This window comes from Cucumis melo, chromosome 1, assembly GCF_025177605.1.
Source record: "Cucumis melo cultivar AY chromosome 1, USDA_Cmelo_AY_1.0, whole genome shotgun sequence".
Lineage (NCBI taxonomy): Eukaryota > Viridiplantae > Streptophyta > Magnoliopsida > Cucurbitales > Cucurbitaceae > Cucumis > Cucumis melo.
Genome location: NC_066857.1, coordinates 12,701,771 through 12,720,795, shown reverse-complemented (window position 1 = coordinate 12,720,795; position 19,025 = coordinate 12,701,771). Strand labels below are relative to the sequence as shown.

The 19,025-nt window shown below is 36.6% G+C and overlaps 1 protein-coding gene across 7 annotated transcripts; it reads left to right on the top strand.

Moving 5' to 3' along the window:
- The first annotated feature begins 3,154 nt into the window (after positions 1–3,154).
- LOC103490126 (transcriptional adapter ADA2-like) lies at positions 3,155–18,967 on the top strand. Of its 7 annotated transcripts, none has more exons than XM_051081580.1 (13): positions 3,155–3,444; positions 3,991–4,043; positions 4,453–4,634; positions 9,419–9,484; positions 9,982–10,107; positions 10,200–10,260; positions 10,628–10,688; positions 10,777–10,835; positions 10,955–11,035; positions 16,097–16,319; positions 16,974–17,184; positions 18,149–18,445; positions 18,598–18,967. In XM_051081580.1, exons 1-13 carry the CDS (start codon positions 3,392–3,394, stop codon positions 18,787–18,789), a joined length of 1,665 nt encoding a protein of 554 aa, XP_050937537.1. In that variant the 5' UTR covers positions 3,155–3,391; the 3' UTR covers positions 18,790–18,967. The 7 variants fall into 7 exon arrangements, with proteins under 7 accessions (XP_050937537.1, XP_008447715.1, XP_050937549.1 ...); XM_008449493.3 differs by having other exon boundaries at positions 3,156–3,444; positions 10,200–10,275; XM_017045016.2 differs by having other exon boundaries at positions 3,157–3,444; positions 4,456–4,634; positions 10,200–10,275.
- Positions 18,968–19,025: the final 58 nt, after the last annotated feature.

The window sequence follows — 19,025 nt, the reverse complement described above, 5'->3', positions numbered from 1 at the left end:
AATAATAATTTAAATTAAATTAAATTAATAAGGAACGATGGGTGGTTCTCTAACGTATCCCAAAATCTTTCTAGGAGGTATTGGTACGACAGAAGACATAGAGGTGCTTCTGGCTACTCTACGTGTTAGAAAAAGTTTCTCTCTCTACAAAATTTCCCATTCCAAATTTTGGTTTCCACAAACCAAAATCTCATTCTCGGAGAATAAGGAGGTTTCCAAGTGGTGGTGTCCTAATATTGGCGTTTTACAAATCATACACAGTCATCAACAATGTAAGTGCCTTTTCTCTTCTCTATAATTTCTATATTATTTAGAAGGCATGATTAGCCTTAGTTTCTGTAATTCATTTTTCAATGCAATTTCCCAGTTAACTTGAGTTTAGTCACTGTTAAATTATTCCACTATATAGGGCTTTTATCTCTTCAGATACGATCCACACTTTGTAAATGTTACAAACGTTGCAAGTGTTACAAACGATTTTATCATAATCGTTCATGTATAAACATGTGAGTAGATATATCTTATACAATGAGATTGTATAAGATTGGACCTTGAATTATATAATTTCAGCCAGTTTTAACACTATTAGCTAAAGAGATTAATATTTCAAATGATTATCACATTACTCAATCAGAATCCTGAGTGAGTTATGAACTTCTATTCATAAGGGTTGTCTTTTGATTTGTATGGGTGAAAGTGGTTCTAGTTGCTAACTCAATATGTCGACCATCTTAGGAACATAGCGTCACAAGATGAAATTCACTCATTCCCTCCTTTAGGATAAAAAAATAGGTCGTTCCCTCAAATGTTAATTCCAATACTTGAATAATGAGACCTCACCTTCTCATGACTAGGCTGAGAGGGATTTTGTTAATTTACGGTTGGATCATAAAGAGATTGTTCATTAGAGGACTACTGGTACTTAAGGAGCAAGAAATAATTAGAGATAAATGGTAATTTAACCTAGTTGTAGTTGCAAACAACATGTGAATGATTTTCTTACATAAATGGTCAAAATTAATGAACAAATGAATATTTCATAATACATTAGAGTGCGGCTATGGGTTTACAGTTGAGTGTCACATAGTAAATGATGTTGATTAACTAATTAAAGAGTTTAATTAATTAATCTCATATCATGAGAGCTTATAGTTGTAGATCTATTAGGTCTCTCTACTAGCTCATAACGAGATTAAACAAGGATTTAGGTGCTGCAAATTTAAAGTGTTCAAATTATTTTTTGGGAACTTATTGTATATGATACAACCTAGTATAATGTATAATATATGATCATGCATAATTTATTTCAATTGAATCAAAATTTAAACAATCAGAGACTAATATGCGAGATTCAAATATTAAATAATATGAACTATTGGTTCGTAATAAATTCATATAGTAAATTTAATGTGAATGAGATTCATATTAAAATTATAGGTTATAAAAGAGAAGTATATTTGAAAATATTTAAATATTAAATTAAATATTTTATATTTAGTTTAAAAATAAATAAAAGGTAATTTGATATTTATTTATTTAAATTTAATTAGATTAAATGAAAATTTAAAACTAAAATAACATCTCCCCTCACATATTATTTAGCCCTAACACAAAAGAGACCAAATAAGTGATTCTCGTTGCCTCTCACATAAAATAATTAACAAAAAAAAGGGTTCTATGTGCTTTTCCTTTCGCATATAAGCTCCCGCTTCCTTGTCTCAAGGTCAAGGCAATGGTAAAGGAGATCAATGTTTGTGTCTTACTTGTGGTGCTCCTGATTTGATTGTGTAGTGAATCTAGAGAATTGACAAAAGATTGAAAAGAATCTACAAATGTATAATTAATCTTCCCTTCTATCTTTAAAAGCATGCTTAATGTATCTTTTTTAGGTTATGTGTTTTTCTGTAACAAAATTGGGACAAAGCAATAAATCGCTTTCATAAATTAGGATTCAATCCCTTCACTTGATTGTTCTCATCATTTTCTCGGTTAATGATTCAAACAGTCATCTTGCTCATTCCAGATTTTTGTTTGCAGATTTGGTTAATTTGTCTTCCCTACAAACAACGTTAACTATTGATGCTAAATTTTGACAAAGGAAAATTTTCACATAACTTAACGTGACAACAACAATGAATTGATATTTCAAGGAAGACATAATCTACAAAACAAGGAGAATTTGGGCAATGGTGTGGTACTTGCTACATCGTCTCTTGTGCTTAAGTCAATTGGAGGCTTTAGGTTTTAACAAGAGGTTTTAGGGAAGAGAACAAACTTCTAAAACTATAATTATGTATTTATAGTAAAAGTATTTTCTAGGTTGTCCATCTTTTCAACTTAGGTTAATTATTGGGCCAAATGTGCTAGGGCATGCATTTAACATGATCTATTCTTATACAAGGAAGGTCGACCTCGATCTCACTTGTGGTAGAGATCAATCTCATTGTTGGCCAAGGTCGAGGCCGATTGATGAGGCCATTTAGGCTTTTAACCCCTACTATTCGTCTTTCTGAGGTCCAAATAGGTTACATCATGCCCTTTTTATTAACTAAGAAGGGTCGACTTTGGCATCATTCTTAGCCGAGAAGTGCAGGTTAGTTTGGGTTGTGGCCTAAACTCCTATTTCCCCCATTTTTAATTGGACTATAGGGTGTAGTTTTATGGCTCAAGTTTCACTATTTAACTGTCTTGATTAGATAGAATGCAAGCTCCAAGCTCCATAAAATCGATTATGCCCCTGGTCCAAATCTATCCATAACATAATTGGAATGTTAGATTTGTGTCACACGTCACTCTTGGGACGTAGAGCTTGAATTAACAACAAATTCAACTAGTTCAAATAAAATGTTAATATTTATAAGATTATATAAAAAGATGGGCATGATTTTGACATATGTCTCCAATACAAATAAGAAAATACGTGACGGGTCTTATCTTGACTTTTGCCTAGCCTAAAATAAAATTGCCCTTTGTTTTTCATTATGTGGCTCTCACAATATCATATATGGTCTAGAATAGGTCCCTGCCTTGATGTCATATGGCATCAATCAAGAAAAACATTACAATAAGTCGTAATTCTTATAGAGTATACTTTGACATTGCATAAGTAATTTTAATGGTTAAATTTTGTATGAATCATTTTAATTAATCACATTAAACAACACACAAGCACTAATTTTTACAACACAAACATATAAACGCTCCGCCTCTCTCGTTCTCTCTAAGCCCTGACCTCTCGCGGAACCCGACGACGACAAGTCACCACTCTCCGCCGCCGCCTTGACATCCGGCGGAACTCGAATTCTGGCGGCACTAGGCGAATCCTGAACAAAGGTCAAAAAAATTTTGTGCTCTCGCTTTCTTTGTTACTGATATTTGGTTATTCGGATCGATGGGTCGTTCTCGGATGGTGTCTCGTCCGGAAGATGAGGACTCAAATCAGAGGTTTGTGCTTTTCATTTAAGCATTCTAGCTATGAATTCGAGCTAATCTGATTCTGAATTGCTGGGAACTTTAGCTATTGAGAATGCGTTACATTTTGTTTAATTGCATGAGACTCTTCTTATGTTTCGTCTGAATGAATTTATAATTTGTATTAAGTTTTTTGGAAACAGAACATGAGTTGAAGGGGATACTAGCTAGCTTCTTTTAATCAAGTCTGCCAAGTTCTTGACTGTCATAATATATATCACTAATCATTTAAGATCAAAATGCCACCTAAATTGAAATGCGTGGTTGGGGTAGGATGCTGAATTGTTCATTTCATTGGCATGCAAGTTTAAAAACGGGATGAACTGAAATTCTTATTCTGTATTTTCTTCTTTTAATCTCGTGTTTGATTGAATGTGTGTGACTCTGGAATTTATCATTTTTGTTTCAGAAGAGTATGTTCTTGGTTAATTTAATTCTTGGTGTGAAGTTGTCCTTTATTTTTGTGCAAAATTCTTCCTTTTGGCTCTCATGTTGTACTTCTCTGAATCCATTGTTCAGTAAATCCAAGAGGAAAAGGCCTAGTTCCACAGAGGCTACAAATCCAGCTACAGGTATTCTGCTCTAATATCATTGGAGAGAGAAGAAAATGGGTCCAATCTTTCATTTATGGTTTACTAAAGGTTGTGGTGCCTTATTTCACTCGTAGAGAAATTTTTACACAATCCTCTAAAGTCGTGTTGTGCTCTCTTTTATGAATTAGTGAAGGTTCTGGTTCCTTATTTCACTCATAGATGCAATTTTTACACAATTCCCTAAAGTCATAGTGTGTTTTCAGCCATTTTTCAATCTTTTTGGTTCATGTCAACAGTTTCTTTTTTTGGGCTGTTAGGATGGTAGGTCAAGAAATGAATGATTAAAGAAGGGCCTTTACAGTTAGGTTACAGTAATGTGATTTCTGTTGTTTTCTGTTTTCTTTTCTTATTTTCCCTTGCCATTGTATAACATCAACTGTTATCTTAGTAGGTCAGGAATCAGGAGACGGAAAAGCAGCCTTATACCATTGTAATTACTGCAACAAAGATTTATCTGGTAGGATTCGCATAAAATGTGTGGCATGTCCAGATTTTGACCTCTGTGTGGAGTGCTTTTCTGTTGGAGCAGAGCTTAGACCTCACAAAAGCAATCATCCTTATAGGGTTATGGTGAGTATCCTTATTAGTATTACTATATGGTATTACCATGGCCCATGTTACTTAAACCGTTGGGCATAGTTACTTGTGTAGGGTCTGCTATCTATTGAATCTACATTGACTGTTCAATCTTCTTCTACGTGTGCAAAAAAAACAAGCCCACCAAAACACCCCACTAAAGGAAGGGGTTCCAACTAAGTAAAATGTTTCGAAACAAATAATTACAAAAGGTCATCGTAAGCGAAGCGCCGAAGGCCAAAGGGACACATGAAATCTAGCTAAGGATCAAACCTCACAAGGGTCCCTTTCCCTACCTCTAAATACCGTATCATTCCTCCCCCAAATATCCCATAGCACAACACATGCCCCAACCATCCACAAAAAACAGCCTTTCTCTCTAAAGGGCGGATGGAAGAGGAACTCCTTGATTGTCCCACGAATGGTTCTTTTGGCTAACCAAGCTAAAGTCAAATTTTTGCAGAAAAGAGCTCTACATGGCCCGAACATACTGACAGTCTCAAAGAAGATGATTAAGGTCTTCCTTCGCCTTCCGACAAAGGATACAACAGTAAGGCCTGACAAGTGAGGTTCTCCTCCTAACAAGTCTATCCATAGAGCTCACACAACCAAGCAAAACTTGCCAAATAAAAAATCTGACTTTCTTAGGAACCTTAATCCAACGAACCACATAAAAAACAGACTCTTTAGTGGGAGAGGGATCCAACAATAAAGAGAACAAGGACTTGCATGAAAAACCTTGACTAGGGTTGGGACACCAAATACAGACATCCCTTCTCCCTTCCCTAGACAAGCAGCCCTCAAGTAGAGAAAGAAGAGAAGCCACCTCCGTTATTTCCCTATTGGTTAAATGACGGTAGAACCCGAAAGAAAAGGACACCAAATTCTCAATCTAGCTTAAAAATTCCGAAACTAGACGGTTTCTTAAAAGAGGACAAATGATAGAGATGTGGAAACAAAGAGCAAAGATAACTCTGTTAGATACCTAGATTAGTATAGTGCAAGGGTATAAAAGTAATTAGATATGTGGTAGTTAAATGGTTATAAATAGGAAGTTGGGGAGAGAAGAGAGGGATGAAGATTTTAGTGAAGGCAAGGGACTGCTATACTCCTTGAGAGAGAGGGGAAGCAGAAGGCCAGGTGCTTTTGTTCTAGTTATTTCATATTGTAATTTCTGTTTAGATATCAATAAAGTAGAAATATTATATCAGTGTTCTATCAAGTTGGTATCAAAGCGGTGAATCTTGGGAAGGAAATCAACAATGGAGCAAATGCGGATTGAAGAAAACTAGAAGCCTTTGAACAAGAAGTGATCGGGATGAAGAAAGAATAAGAAAAATTCCAACAATCGAAGAAAATCTGAGATCCGTAACAAAGAGCATTAAGCGGTTAAGATTTCAAGCCGAGGAAAATCAATAGCTGTATTTGAAGTGCGTTGAAATCCTGGTGAAGAAAAAATCGACAGTGAGTGAAAGAATCACAACATCGGCGAATCAAATACCACTGATGAAGAGTATAGTTGAAGGTAGAAGTACATCGACAAAAAGAACCAAGAACGAAGAACGAAAGGAGGAAATAGAAATTGAAGAGAAGGTGACTGGAGGAAGGACATCGATGAAAAGAACCAAGAATGAAGAACAAATGGAGAAAATAGAAATTGAAGAGAAGGTGATCGATCGAACAAGTTCGAATGGTCAGTGTTTAGCGTAAGTATTTATGTTGGAACCGCTTTAGGTTGTTATTGATCACCGGAGGAACACAATCCATTCAAGAACTGGTTGGAATTAAAACAGAGGCTGATATTTAGTTTCCAATCAGTAAGGGAAGAACTTAACTACGGATGATCCGTAGCTAGCAAGCCGGAAATCGTGGAAGGTGTTTTTTTGGAGTGAAGAATTCTATTTGAAGCTGAAGGGAAAAGTTCAAAGCAGATCGCTGGGAATGGTTAGTAAATAATAAAAAAATATAATAAAATAGGAAGGTGTTTTTTTGTAAGCACACCTTGACGACAAGGTGTTTTTGAGGGGCCAGGTAATGTCAGATACCCAGATTAGTATAGGGCAAGGGTATAAAGGTAATTAGATATGTGGAAATTAGATGGTTATAAATAGGAAGTTGGGGAGAGAAGAGAGGGATGAAGATTTTAGTGAAGGCAAGGGACTGCTCTACTTCTTGAGAGAGAGGGGAAGCAGAAGGCCAGGTGCTTTTGTTCTAGTTATTTTATATTGTAATTTCTGTTGACATATTAATAAAGTAGAAATATTATATCAGTGTTGTATCAAACTCTCCCCCACCCACTGATTCTCCCATAAATACGTATCCTTGCTGTCCTCCACCCCCTGGTCCTCTAATATTCTTTCCTTTTTTTCTCAATGAAAGTAGTTGTTTTTGAGAAAAAAAAAAGGAAAATCTTCTACGCATTCTTTAACAAATATGTTCTAATGTATAAGAAGTGAGAAGTCCTTTGCAAACAACTTGATGCTGCTAATAATGCAGTTATGGATATCAACTCAAACTTGCAAATGGGTTATTACTTATGATGTAACCAAACTTTTATTTCCTGCCTCCTGACATCTGCATTTTTTTCTTTTTCTTTTCTTTTCTTTTTTTTTTTTGAAATGAAGACAAGTCTCTTCATTAATAATAAAAGAGAGACAAACACTCCAAGTATGAGAGAATTATACATAGTGCAAAAGGGCTAAAACAGATGCAAACAATAACAAAAACAAAAACAGCACTAATAGTGAGCTATTCTTTACTAATGAACACTAGTATTTATACTAGTTTGTACTGACTTAATGCTTTAAGTAACCTGAGCCTCCAACAGCTACTTTAGCCTTCAAAGCTTTTTTCCTATTGACTAGCCTTCAATGGCAAGTTTTACAAATAAAACAGATTTTGACTGTCGAACCCCCACATCTATTTACCTCATCCCTTCTCAAAGATCAGAGATGTCTACTTTTCAATAGAACCTTAATAAGAAGTTGAGATGAGTGTGTGTGTGTGGATTTGAGATAGGCTATAAATAATAATAATAAAATTGCGTCTTAGACACCATAAGGAAGAGTTCGCTTGTACAGTCTATAAATAGAAATCAACATTGTTAGACTTATCTTCCAAGACCTTCTGATTTCACTCCTTCCAAAATCCGAATTTCCCAAAGCTTCCAAATTTTCCAAAAGGAAAGCTTGAACTACAATTTTCCACAAAATCTTTGTTTTTCCCTTTAAGGTTCCACCCATTTAAGCTGTGAAAGCAACTCCACCAAATTTGGCAAGCACAGAGACAAACAAAACGTCTTTAATAGCAGATTCCAACGACTCAAAGAAGAAAATATTCAGATAAATGAATGATGGGTATTTTCTTCATCCCTCAATCATAAGCTACAAGCCCAAGGGGAAAGGCTCTACTAGCAACTTCCTCTGTATTCTGTCATTTGTTTTCAAGCATTTTAAGAAGCACAAACAATTTAGTCTGGCTAGTAGGTCCATGTTCGATACGTGTCGGACACTTGTTGGACATGTATTAGACACTTGTTAGTGCAACGAATGTGTTAGACATGCATAGAAAGGCAATAAATTTGATTGTGAAATACATCAAACTAATTTTTTAAGCATATAATTGCATGTACTTTGAATTTTCTTCTGGTAAATAAATGTTACATATCTTTAGAAAGGTAAACTGTAATAAGCGTGTCACTGCCATGTCTGTGTCCTAAATTTTAAATATGTGACATGTCACTATGTCGTGTCATGTTTGTGTCCCCTATCCGTATCTTTGATTTTTAGCGCAAGTGTTTACAAGCCAAACTCCAAAGGAAAATTTAATCTTCTTTGGAACATTAAACTACATTCTGTAATAGCAGGGTTGTAAGCTTGTGGGAAGTTTCTGTGAGTTTGATGAAAGCTGATTTTGTAGAGGAAAAAAATCCCATTTTTCTCCAGGGACCAGTACATTCTGTCCATACCATGACATAATCTCATAGTATGATCAGCCCAACCAAGCCTATCCAACTATCAAGTTCCCTGTCTAGAACATTCTGCATCTGTGGCTTCTTGTTTCGTGGAGAAAAGGTAAATGTCTGGGAGAGATTTCTTCAGATGAGAGGATCCAAACCACTTGTCTTTTCAAAACTTAATTCTGCCCCCACTTTTACCTCAAAATTTATGAAGTGAAAAAGAAGTCACTTTTTCTTTGTGATCTCGAACCGGCTTACCTTTTGAAATACCCTGCTCCAATCACAATATCAAGTAGATCAAGTTTATTGAAATGATTCAATTATTGTTGTTGTGGACCCATTAACCTTCAAAAGCGTTTAAATGGATAAGGTGAAGTTTCCTTTATTATTTCAAGAAAGCTACAGTTAAATGTTGCTAAGTTTTAAGATATTTCCACTTTTTAAAAGAGTATACATATACTGTATTTTTTAAAAGCAAGAAATGAACTTAGTGAAAAGTAAAAAGTACAAAGTAAAGTCGAAATGATAACTTCACATTGAAATATGTGTTCCCCTCGGTAAGTAAATAAGAACCCCCCCCACAGTTTGAATTTATTACAAAGGAAGAGTAGTTTCCTTCTTTTCTTTTGGTATTTTTTTTTTCCTCTGCGCTTATTGAAAATCTATCCTACTCTTTTTGAAACTTAATGGTTTTATAACAGTTCTTTTAATCTATATCCAATATTACTGTTGCCCCTTTATTAATGGATCTGAGTTGCTTAAATTATTGATTTGACTGTTAACACATTAACTCATTAGATGGAAATACTTTTTCTGACAGGATAATTTGTCATTTCCTCTTCTGTGTCCAGATTGGCATGCAGATGAGGAGAGCCTACTTTTGGAGGTATGATTATGATGATTACTTGAGGGTCCATCTACAAGATTTTATTTGCATATGTAAATCAAGGTTCTAACAAAATATGCAGTGATCATATCTTCTCTCTATTATAAGTATTCTTCTAGCTCCATCCTCTTCTTACGTTGATTTAGGCCACACAATAGTCATCCTCTGTTAAGGTCTAGTTATCAATCTGAATATGAATCAAACATTTTAGTTTCTTAAAGCTTATTTGTAATATCTTTTACTTTATGATTTTATGATCGCATAAATTCCAATTACACATACCACTTCATCATCTATCGTTTCTTCGAAGAGAAATGCTTATCTGTACTTAATATGATTGCTAATAAATGCTCAACTCTTTACCTGCATTTTATACCATCTATAGGAAGTTGCTCGAAAATACTCTGATCAAGTTTTTCCCATCAGGGATCTTGCTCCTCCCCATAATTTTGAACTCTAGTTATCCTGATCTTGGGCCAAAATCACTCGATGTTCAGGGCATTGCAGTATATGGATTTGGAAACTGGGATGGAGTTGCAGAGCATGTTGGAACAAAAAGCAAGTTGCAGTGTCTCAATCACTATAATGCTATATATATGAACTCCCCTTGCTTCCCTCTGCCTGTAAGACCGTCTAATTAACTAAACATATGTTGGTTTTTCTGTACTGTATAATCTGAAACGAAAATAAAAACAGCATTCTCTACTCTATTTAGGACCTGTCACACGTTATGGGTAAGAGCAGGGAGGAGCTTCTTGCCATGGCTACAGTCCCTGGTGAGGTCAAGAACGGTAATGAACCTGTTCCTTTAGATAATTGCCTTTTTTTGAAAAACTGTGGATATAAACATATTCGTTGACTTCATTTGTCAAACAAAAATATATGTTATATTTCCTACTACTACTCACATATTTGTTCTTTGTGACCATTGATATTGTATTCTGGGCAGTCATCTAATGCACTCATCTTTTTCTGAAATTGAAATCTATGCATGCATGTTTGTTGGAAATGCACCCTTTTTCATCTAATGCAGATTTTGGCTAGGTTCTACATATTACAAAACTTCGATTATGCATTATTTCCTGCAGATTTCACATTTGGACAATCATCTAATATAATGAAAATGTTTATTATTTACTGCAGAGTTTCCTATGGCAGGGGAGCATAACCTTAATGAAGGGTCTTCATTATCAGCGAGAGTCAAGTATAACCATTTTCATTTTCTGTTCACGTTCCTCTGTCGTCTCTGTTTAATCCCTATATAAACATTCTTATATGTGTGTTTTTATCAGATGTGAAGAATCAAAGAAAGAGGACTCTGCCCATCAAACTTCTTCAAGTGGAACTGCAGGTAGCTTAATAAATACTGTTTTTTTCTCTGCACTGTCGTATACGAATGCGTTCCTGGAAAGGAATATGCATTCTTTAACATGCTCAATTTCCGGTTACAATAGATGAAATTGTTTGTAGGTTCAATCAGTGGTAGCACATTTTCAGGTGCAGTAAAGAAGTCAAACAAACCACAGATAAAGAATGAAACCAAACAAGGAGGTTTGTTTTCTGCATTTTGCAAACTATTGCTTCTTTGATCGAGTTGCTGTGATATTATTACTATTTGAAAGAAATAAAGACAAAACCGGCTTATGTGAAAATCTAAGAACTGGAAAAAAAAACCACGATGCTTTTTAGTTTTATTATTTTCTGATAATCATACAATAGGTACAAGAGGGAATAAATAGAAAAGTACAAAGAGATAAAGAAGAAAAGAATATTTAGGGTAAATCTTCTCAATGGGCTAAGCCTACTAATTCTAACAATTTTAACACTCCCCCTCAAGTTGGGACGTAAATATCAATGAGGCCCAACTTGCTAACACAAAAGTCGAAGTTTGGTCTGAGAAGCCCCTTGGTGAGGACATCAGCAACTTATCGGCTCGAAGGGATGTATGGAATGGCATATGCTCCTACTGTCAAGTTTTTCTTTGATGAAATGTCGATCAATCTCAACATGTTTAATTCTATCATGCTGAACTGGGTTCTTAGCAATACTAATAGCAGCTTTATTATCACAAAAGAGCTTCAATGGAATCTCACATTCTTGATGAAGATCATACAGGACTTTCAGGAGCCAAATTTCCTCACATATTCCTAAACTCATAGCTCTATATTCGGCTTCAGCACTGCTCCTGGCTACAACACTTTGCTTCTTACTCCTCCAAGTTACAAGATTGCCCCAAACAAAAGTACAATAACCGGAGGTAGACTTTCTGTTAACAACAGATCTTGCCCAATCTGAGTCAGTATATGCCTCAATGGTCTTTCTGTCAATCTTTCTAAACATCAACCCTTTACCAGGTGTCGTTTTAAGTATTTCAGAATTCTTTTGACAGTTTCCATGTGTTCCTTCTAGGGAGGCTGCATAAGCTGGTTGACAACACTCACAACAAAGGAAATATCAGGACGAGTATGAGATAAATAAATCAATTTACCCACAAGGCATTGATATTGTTCTTTATCGACTGGAACTTGATCATCGGAGTTTCCTAGTTTACAGTTAAATTCAATAGGAGTGTTAGTGGGACGACATCCCAACACACCTATCTCGGTTAGCTGATCAAGGGTGTATTTTTTCTGAGACACGGAGATGCCTTCTTTAGATATGGTCACCTCCATTCCAAGGAAATATTTCAGATCTCCCAAATTCTTGATTTCAAATTCATTACACATTCTCTACTTAGGTTGACTGATTTCTGCCTGATCATCTCCAGACAAAACGATGTCATCCACATAAACTATTAGAACTGCAATCTTCCCTGTCTCAGAAACTTTTGTAAATAAAGTATGATCAGAGTGTCCCTGACTGTATCCTTGGGACTTGACAAAAGTAGTGAATCTGTCAAACCATGCTCTGGGTGACTGTTTCAGACCATATAAGAATTTCTGGAGTTTACAAACATGTTAACCAAACTGGGCTTCAAAGCCAAGCGGGGGGCTTATGTAGATCTCCTCTACTAGATCTCCATTCAGAAAAGCATTTTTAACATCCAGCTGGTATAGAGGTCAATCTTTGTTTACAGCAACAGAAAAAAGGACTCTGACAGTATTGAACTTAGCAACAGAAGAAAAAGTTTATGAATAATCAACACCGTATGTCTGAGTAAATCCTTTTGCATTAAATTTGCCTTGTGTCTATCAAGTGTTTCATCTGCTTTGTATTTGAGAGTGAACACCCATTTGCATCCCACAGGCTTGTGTCCCTTGGGTAGAGCACAGATCTCCTAAGTGTTGTTCTTTTCAAGAGCTTTCATCTCTTCCATGACAGCATTCTTCTATTCAGGACACTCTAAAGCAATATGAATATTTTTAGGTATTGTGGTAGAGTGAAGGCTAGCAGTAAAAGCTCTGAACTGTGGTGAGAGATTCTCATATGACGCATAATTAGATATGGAGTGTTTTGTACAAGACCTAGTACCTTTTCTCAGTGCAATAGGAAGATCAAGAGAAGGATCATACTTGTCACGTTTCCTTGTATAACCCTGTTCAGCTTCATTGTTACTGGTTTCTGTTTTGATCTCAGTCTCGTCACCACTGTTCTTTTCTTCCACATTTTCAAGAACAGAAACATCAGACCTGTCATTCTCATTCATTGTATTATTAGTACAAGGTTCAGTAGGGTTTTCCATACCTTGATCTTGAGGAGGTTTGGAGTCTTGGACTGGAGCCGACGGCTGACTGGTAGGGGATCCGATTTCCTTTTTGAGATTCCTCCAGTAATATGTTTTCCGAGGAACTTGGTTTGTGGGTAGGATTATAGGGTAAGGATCAATGTCAGACACGATACTAGGAGTAGGTTTGATAAATTCAAAGGTGCTGTTAGAGTCTTCAGTCACACTTTTCCCTTGAAGACGGCTAACGGAAAAATAGGGTCGGTCCTCACAGAAAGTAACATCCATAGTGACAAAATATTTCTTGGACGGCGGGTGAAAACATTTATAACCACGCTGGTGAAGGGGATACCCAACAAACACACAGACCTGAGCCCGAGGGGTAAATTTGGTCTAACTAGGGCCAAAACTATGGACATAAGTGGTCCACCCAAACACACGAAGAGGAACCTCTGAAACAAGACGAGTAGAGGGGTAAGACTCCTTAAGACATTCTAAGGGAGTTTGAAGGTGGAGGATACGAGAAGGCATTCTATTGATTAAATGAATTGCTATAAGAATAGCATCTCCCCACAGGTATGAAGGAAGGGAAGTGGAAAGCATTAGGGAATGGGCTACTTCTAGAAGGTGACGATTTTTTCGCTCGGCCACTCCATTTTGTTGAAGAGTGTAGGCGCATGAGTTTTGGTGAACAATCCCCTTAGAGGTTAGAAATTCACTAAGGTTATGGTTTTTGGAATTCCCGACCATTATCACTCCGAAGAATAGCAATTATTTTATTAGAATTGTGTTTGAATGGTGTGATAGAAGTTTTGAAAAATAGCGGAAACCTCAGATTTATCAGTGATAAGGTAGACCCAAGTAAGATGGGTATGATCATCAATGAAAGTTACAAACCACCTTTTCTCAGATGAGGTGGTGATCTTGGAAGGACCCCAAACGTCACTATGGATAAGGGTAAACGGTTATGTGGGTTTATATGATTGTGAAAGAAACGAAAGACGATGTTGTTTTGCCCAAATGCATACATCATAAGATAACGAGGAGACATCTATTTTAAGAAAGAGATGGGCAAACAAATATTTCATATACGTAAAGTTCAGGTGACCTAACCGAAAATGCCACAACATAAAGTCATGTTCAAAGGTGCTAAAATAGGAAGACAGTAAACTAGTCGTAGAGATACTACTACTGGAGGTATCATCATTAAGGATGTAAAGTCCCCTGCTATGTCCGGTAGTACCAATCTTCCTCCCCGAATTCAAGTCCTGAGAGCAAACAGACTCATGTAAGAAAGTAGCTTTATAGTGCAGCTCACGGGTGATCCTACTGATAGATAACAAATTGTAAGAAAGCTTGGCACATGCAAAACATTATGGAGGGAGAAATCGTCAAAGAGGACTATTTGTCCTTTCCCAGCAATCGGGACTAAAGAGCCATCGGCTATCCAAATTTTCTCATTACCGGCACAAGGGGTATAAGAGACAAAGTGCTTCGAGAAACCTGTCAAGTGACTTGTTGCCCCTAAGTCCAAAATCCAGGGATTAATAAGGCCAAGGGACTGAGACATACCTGATTGAGCAATGGCGCTTAGAGTAGGAGAGCTGGTCTTGCTAGCAGCAAGGCCAATTGGCTGAGAGGTGCTGGTAGTCCCCTTAACATCGGTACGTCCTGAGTTCTGTTGCTCGTTGGAGGAGCGTTTGTTACCTCTTGGGGACCAACCGTGGAGTTTCCAACACTGATCCTTGGTATGCCGTTGTTTCTTGCAGTGCTCACAAACGAGAATTGGTTTCCCATTATCATGGGTCAAGGATCGAGCACTAAAGGCAACAGAGTTATATAATTTGAAGGCACGTTAAGAAGCGAAATTACCGGGTTCTTGGAATACATCGGTATATCGGTCTGTGCCAAGGATGCACCAACTTCAAAAATAGCTCTCATGTAGGTTTGATTAATCCCGAGACCACAAACATATGGCTGTCCATAACTAGAGGGTGCCGATGACTCGCCCGCTTCAATCTCCAATCTGTTATGGTGTTGGTCAGCCCCGTTCCTATAGAAGAAAGGTTGCCATAAAGGGTCGACGGACAGATTTGCACTACTGTACAGATTTGACAGTTTTGAAGGTTGCTGTCTGGCGGCGATGGGCGGTGCGTGCGGCAGCGGATAACCGGAAGGGTGAGACGGTTGGACAGGCGACGACACGTAGAGGCGGATGGGATGGCGGTGAGATTAACGGACAGCAGTGCATAGGCCCACGCGTCGGACAGAGGTAGCGTGTGAAGTGGTTTCTGGTCGGAGGTTGCGTGGAGGGCGGTGAGGGTTGGCCCATTGGATAGATTGGTGGCGTCTGAATTCGTTGAGTAGTTTTTCCATGGTGGTGTCCACAGCGGCAGCGGCGATTGTTTTGGTCTGGGTGTTTCCTTAAACTTTTTTCTAGGGTTCCGTTGTTGCTTCATTCTGATACCATATTGAAAGCAATAAACATGAAATCGGCTTGCGTGGAAACTCGAGAATCGGGAGAAAAACCACGATGTTTTTTTGTTTTATTATTTTCTGATAATCACACAATAGGTACAGGAGGGAATAAATAGAAAAGTACAAAGATATAAAAAAGAAAAGAATATTTAAGGTAAATCTTCTCAAGGGCTAAGCCCACTAATTCTAATAATTACCGTCACTTGTTTGCATCTAAATCAATTCACTTTGAAGCACATGGAATCTTAATTGCATGTGACTTCATCTTTCGCCACGAACATGAACTATGGCCCTTGACATTCTAGCTCACTTAAACCATATTTGAAAATTTCTTGTCCAACACTAATTTATAAGCCGGTTCTAAAAAGGTTTCTTATTTTAGGCTTTTTTAAGTGACCGCTTAAATTCAATGGAAAATCTGGCATCGTCATTGTTAGTTTTATTTATTTATTTATTTTAAATATTTGCAGAATCTGAAGCAGACAGAAGCTTTAGTGAGAAAAAACCCAGGGTATTAGGTGACAGTGGGCCTTCTGTCGTTGAGTTGAGTGGATACAACTTCAAGCGTAAGGAGTTTGATATTGAGTATGACAATGATGCTGAGCATTTACTAGCAGATATGGAATTCAAGGACACTGACTCTGAAGCTGACCATGAACTTAAGCTGAGAATCTTACGCATATACTCAAAGAGGTGCCACAAAACCACTTTAATTAGTATAGCACTACCATCTTAGATTATGTGATTATTTTGCTGGTTAGAATTTTGTTATTTTGGTATTAAGGGTGTAGTAAATTTAAAATTCTCCGGCCATACTTTGATTAGATGATTGTTTGAAAACCCTTGTTTTGTCTTTGACGATCTATTGGTAGGGTTGTCTCTATACAAACCTCAGGTGGGTCATTTGCAGGAGGAGGATCCTGATACTCCAATTAAAAAACAAAAGAAAATAAAAGCAACATCGTTAGCAATATCATTAGTCATTCCTTAGTAGGAGTGGCTATGCTGTTAATCTGAAGCAATTGTTATCTTTTTTTTTTTTTTTTTTGCCTTGAGACAGAAACGAGCCTCTTTATTTAATAAATATAAGAGACTAATGCTCAAAGAACAAGAGACATATACCAAGAGCAAAAAGGACTAAAATAACAGATAAAACATAAACCGAGACAAGAGAGAACATGATAAAATTTCAACGAGCTGGACAAGACCCTCTAGAACCCAAGCAAAACAAGAAGAAAATTCAAAGTCCAAAGCATTAATATTGTTATCCTAATTAGTTTCTTCTACTGTGTATGCACTTATAGATGATTAATTTATTGATTCATATGAATTTGGACCTTTTGGCAGGCTTGATGAAAGGAAACGCAGGAAGGATTTCATACTGGACAGAGATCTACTTTACTCCGACCCATTTGAAAAACATTTATCTCCCGAAGAGAGAGAAATATGTCAGCCTTACAAGGTCTTCATGCGGTTCCACTCCAAAGAAGACCATGAAGAGCTTCTCAAGAATCTAATTGAAGAGCATCGCATAGTGAAGAGAATACAAGAACTTCAGGTTTAGCTATTGGCCTGTTGCCTTTTAAGTTAAGCAGTTGCTTGATACAATCAATTCAATGGTAGTTGTATTTGGAAAGAGAAATAGAAATAGTCAGGCAAGAATCAATACCGACAAAAATGAAATAATAATACGAAAATCCATTTAATTTAAAAATTGTGAGGGTTCAAGCTCCCCTCTATCCCCAAAATCCTAAAAAGGTCCATTGGCCTCTTTAATTATGGGTCAAGTACTACTATGGTCCCTGTATTTGTACTTAGTTCATTTCCGTTCTTGTACATTCAAAATGTTCATTTTAGCCTCTATACTTTCAACTCTTTTTCATTTTGTTCCTTGTACTTTTAAAATATTCATTTTGGTCCTCATTATTTCAACTTTGGTTGATTTGGTCCTTGAACTTTCAAAATGTGATATTTTGATCCACTAAAAACTGTACTCAATGAACCAAAGTTGAAAGGTTAGAGACCAAAATGAATTTTTTGAGAGCACAAAGTTTAAAATAAACCAGAATTAAAGGTACAAAGGGGCAAATTTGTTTTTGAACCTTAATTATTTATTGTTTCATTAGCAATTCACAGCTTGTTATCTAATTTATCTAAATGAAATTGCTGATGAAGTATATAAAATTGAAAATGCAAGGGGGCATGCACATGTAAATATTTGTCTAAATTTGGAGTTTCTTTTTGAATAACTAGTATTTAGACTCTCTGGTGAACCTTTTTCTTCATGCCCTTGTACTTTTATCGTTTTCATAATGAAACCTTGGTTTGGGTTACTGCATAGCTGGACAGCAGGCTGTTGTTCCTATCTCAGAAAGGGGACAAAAGGCTCAAACAATCTAGAATTGATGTTTATGTGTCGTATGATTAAACTTTATTGTTTTAAACTACTCAAATCCATCCTATTGTCATCTATTAGTCTGTTATATGATTTAACTAATGTAGTATACATCTTGCAAATGTAGGAAGCTCGAGCTGCTGGATGTCGAACAATTGTCGAATCAAATAAATTTCTTGATCAGAAAAGGAAAGAAACCAGAGAGAGCAGCAAGAGGATTAAGGAAAGTAGTCAAGCTGTTCCATGTGAAGTATCAAATCATGTGAAAGGAGAATGTGATGACATTCCCAGGGGCAATGTAAAGGAATCTCCAAGATCGCAAGGCAGTGGCAAGGATCCATCTTCAACTACTTCCTGGATTTCAAGCTCAGTTCACGATTGGGACATTTCAGAATTTGCAGGCGCCGATTTACTATCTGAAATGGTGAGAATTTCCATACTTCTCTATTTGGACATTAGTTCTCTCCTTGGCCATGACATTGCTGGGGCTTAGCTGCCATATTTAGCCATGGAGAAGGTAACCAATTACGGATGTGATTAACCATTTTAATCGTTTTTCGATGTCTTGATGTGTAGGAGAGGCGACTTTGCTGTGAGATCAGAATATTACCAGCTCATTATCTAAAAATGGTGGATATCATATCAGTTGAGATGTTAAAGGGGAGTGTTACTAAGAAATCTGATGTACATGGTCTGTTCAAGGTGGATCCAAGTAAGATAGATAGAGTTTATGATATGGTTGTGAAAAAGGGTATTTCTCAAGCATGATCCAAAAAGAAATCCTTAGGTTTTTAAACCCATCTGTATAGTTTTGTTTTTCTTAAAAACCATATAATTCAATAATTTGAAAGCTGCAACCTTTTTTCCACAATTGCGGGTCTTTGGATTGAAACAGGGCATTTGATGCCTTAAGTCAATTTATGGTTACTTGCCCTTTTGCATCACAGCTCTAAAATTTTGTACTTTTTCGTTCTTTTATTTTTGTTTATTTATTTTTAATAAAT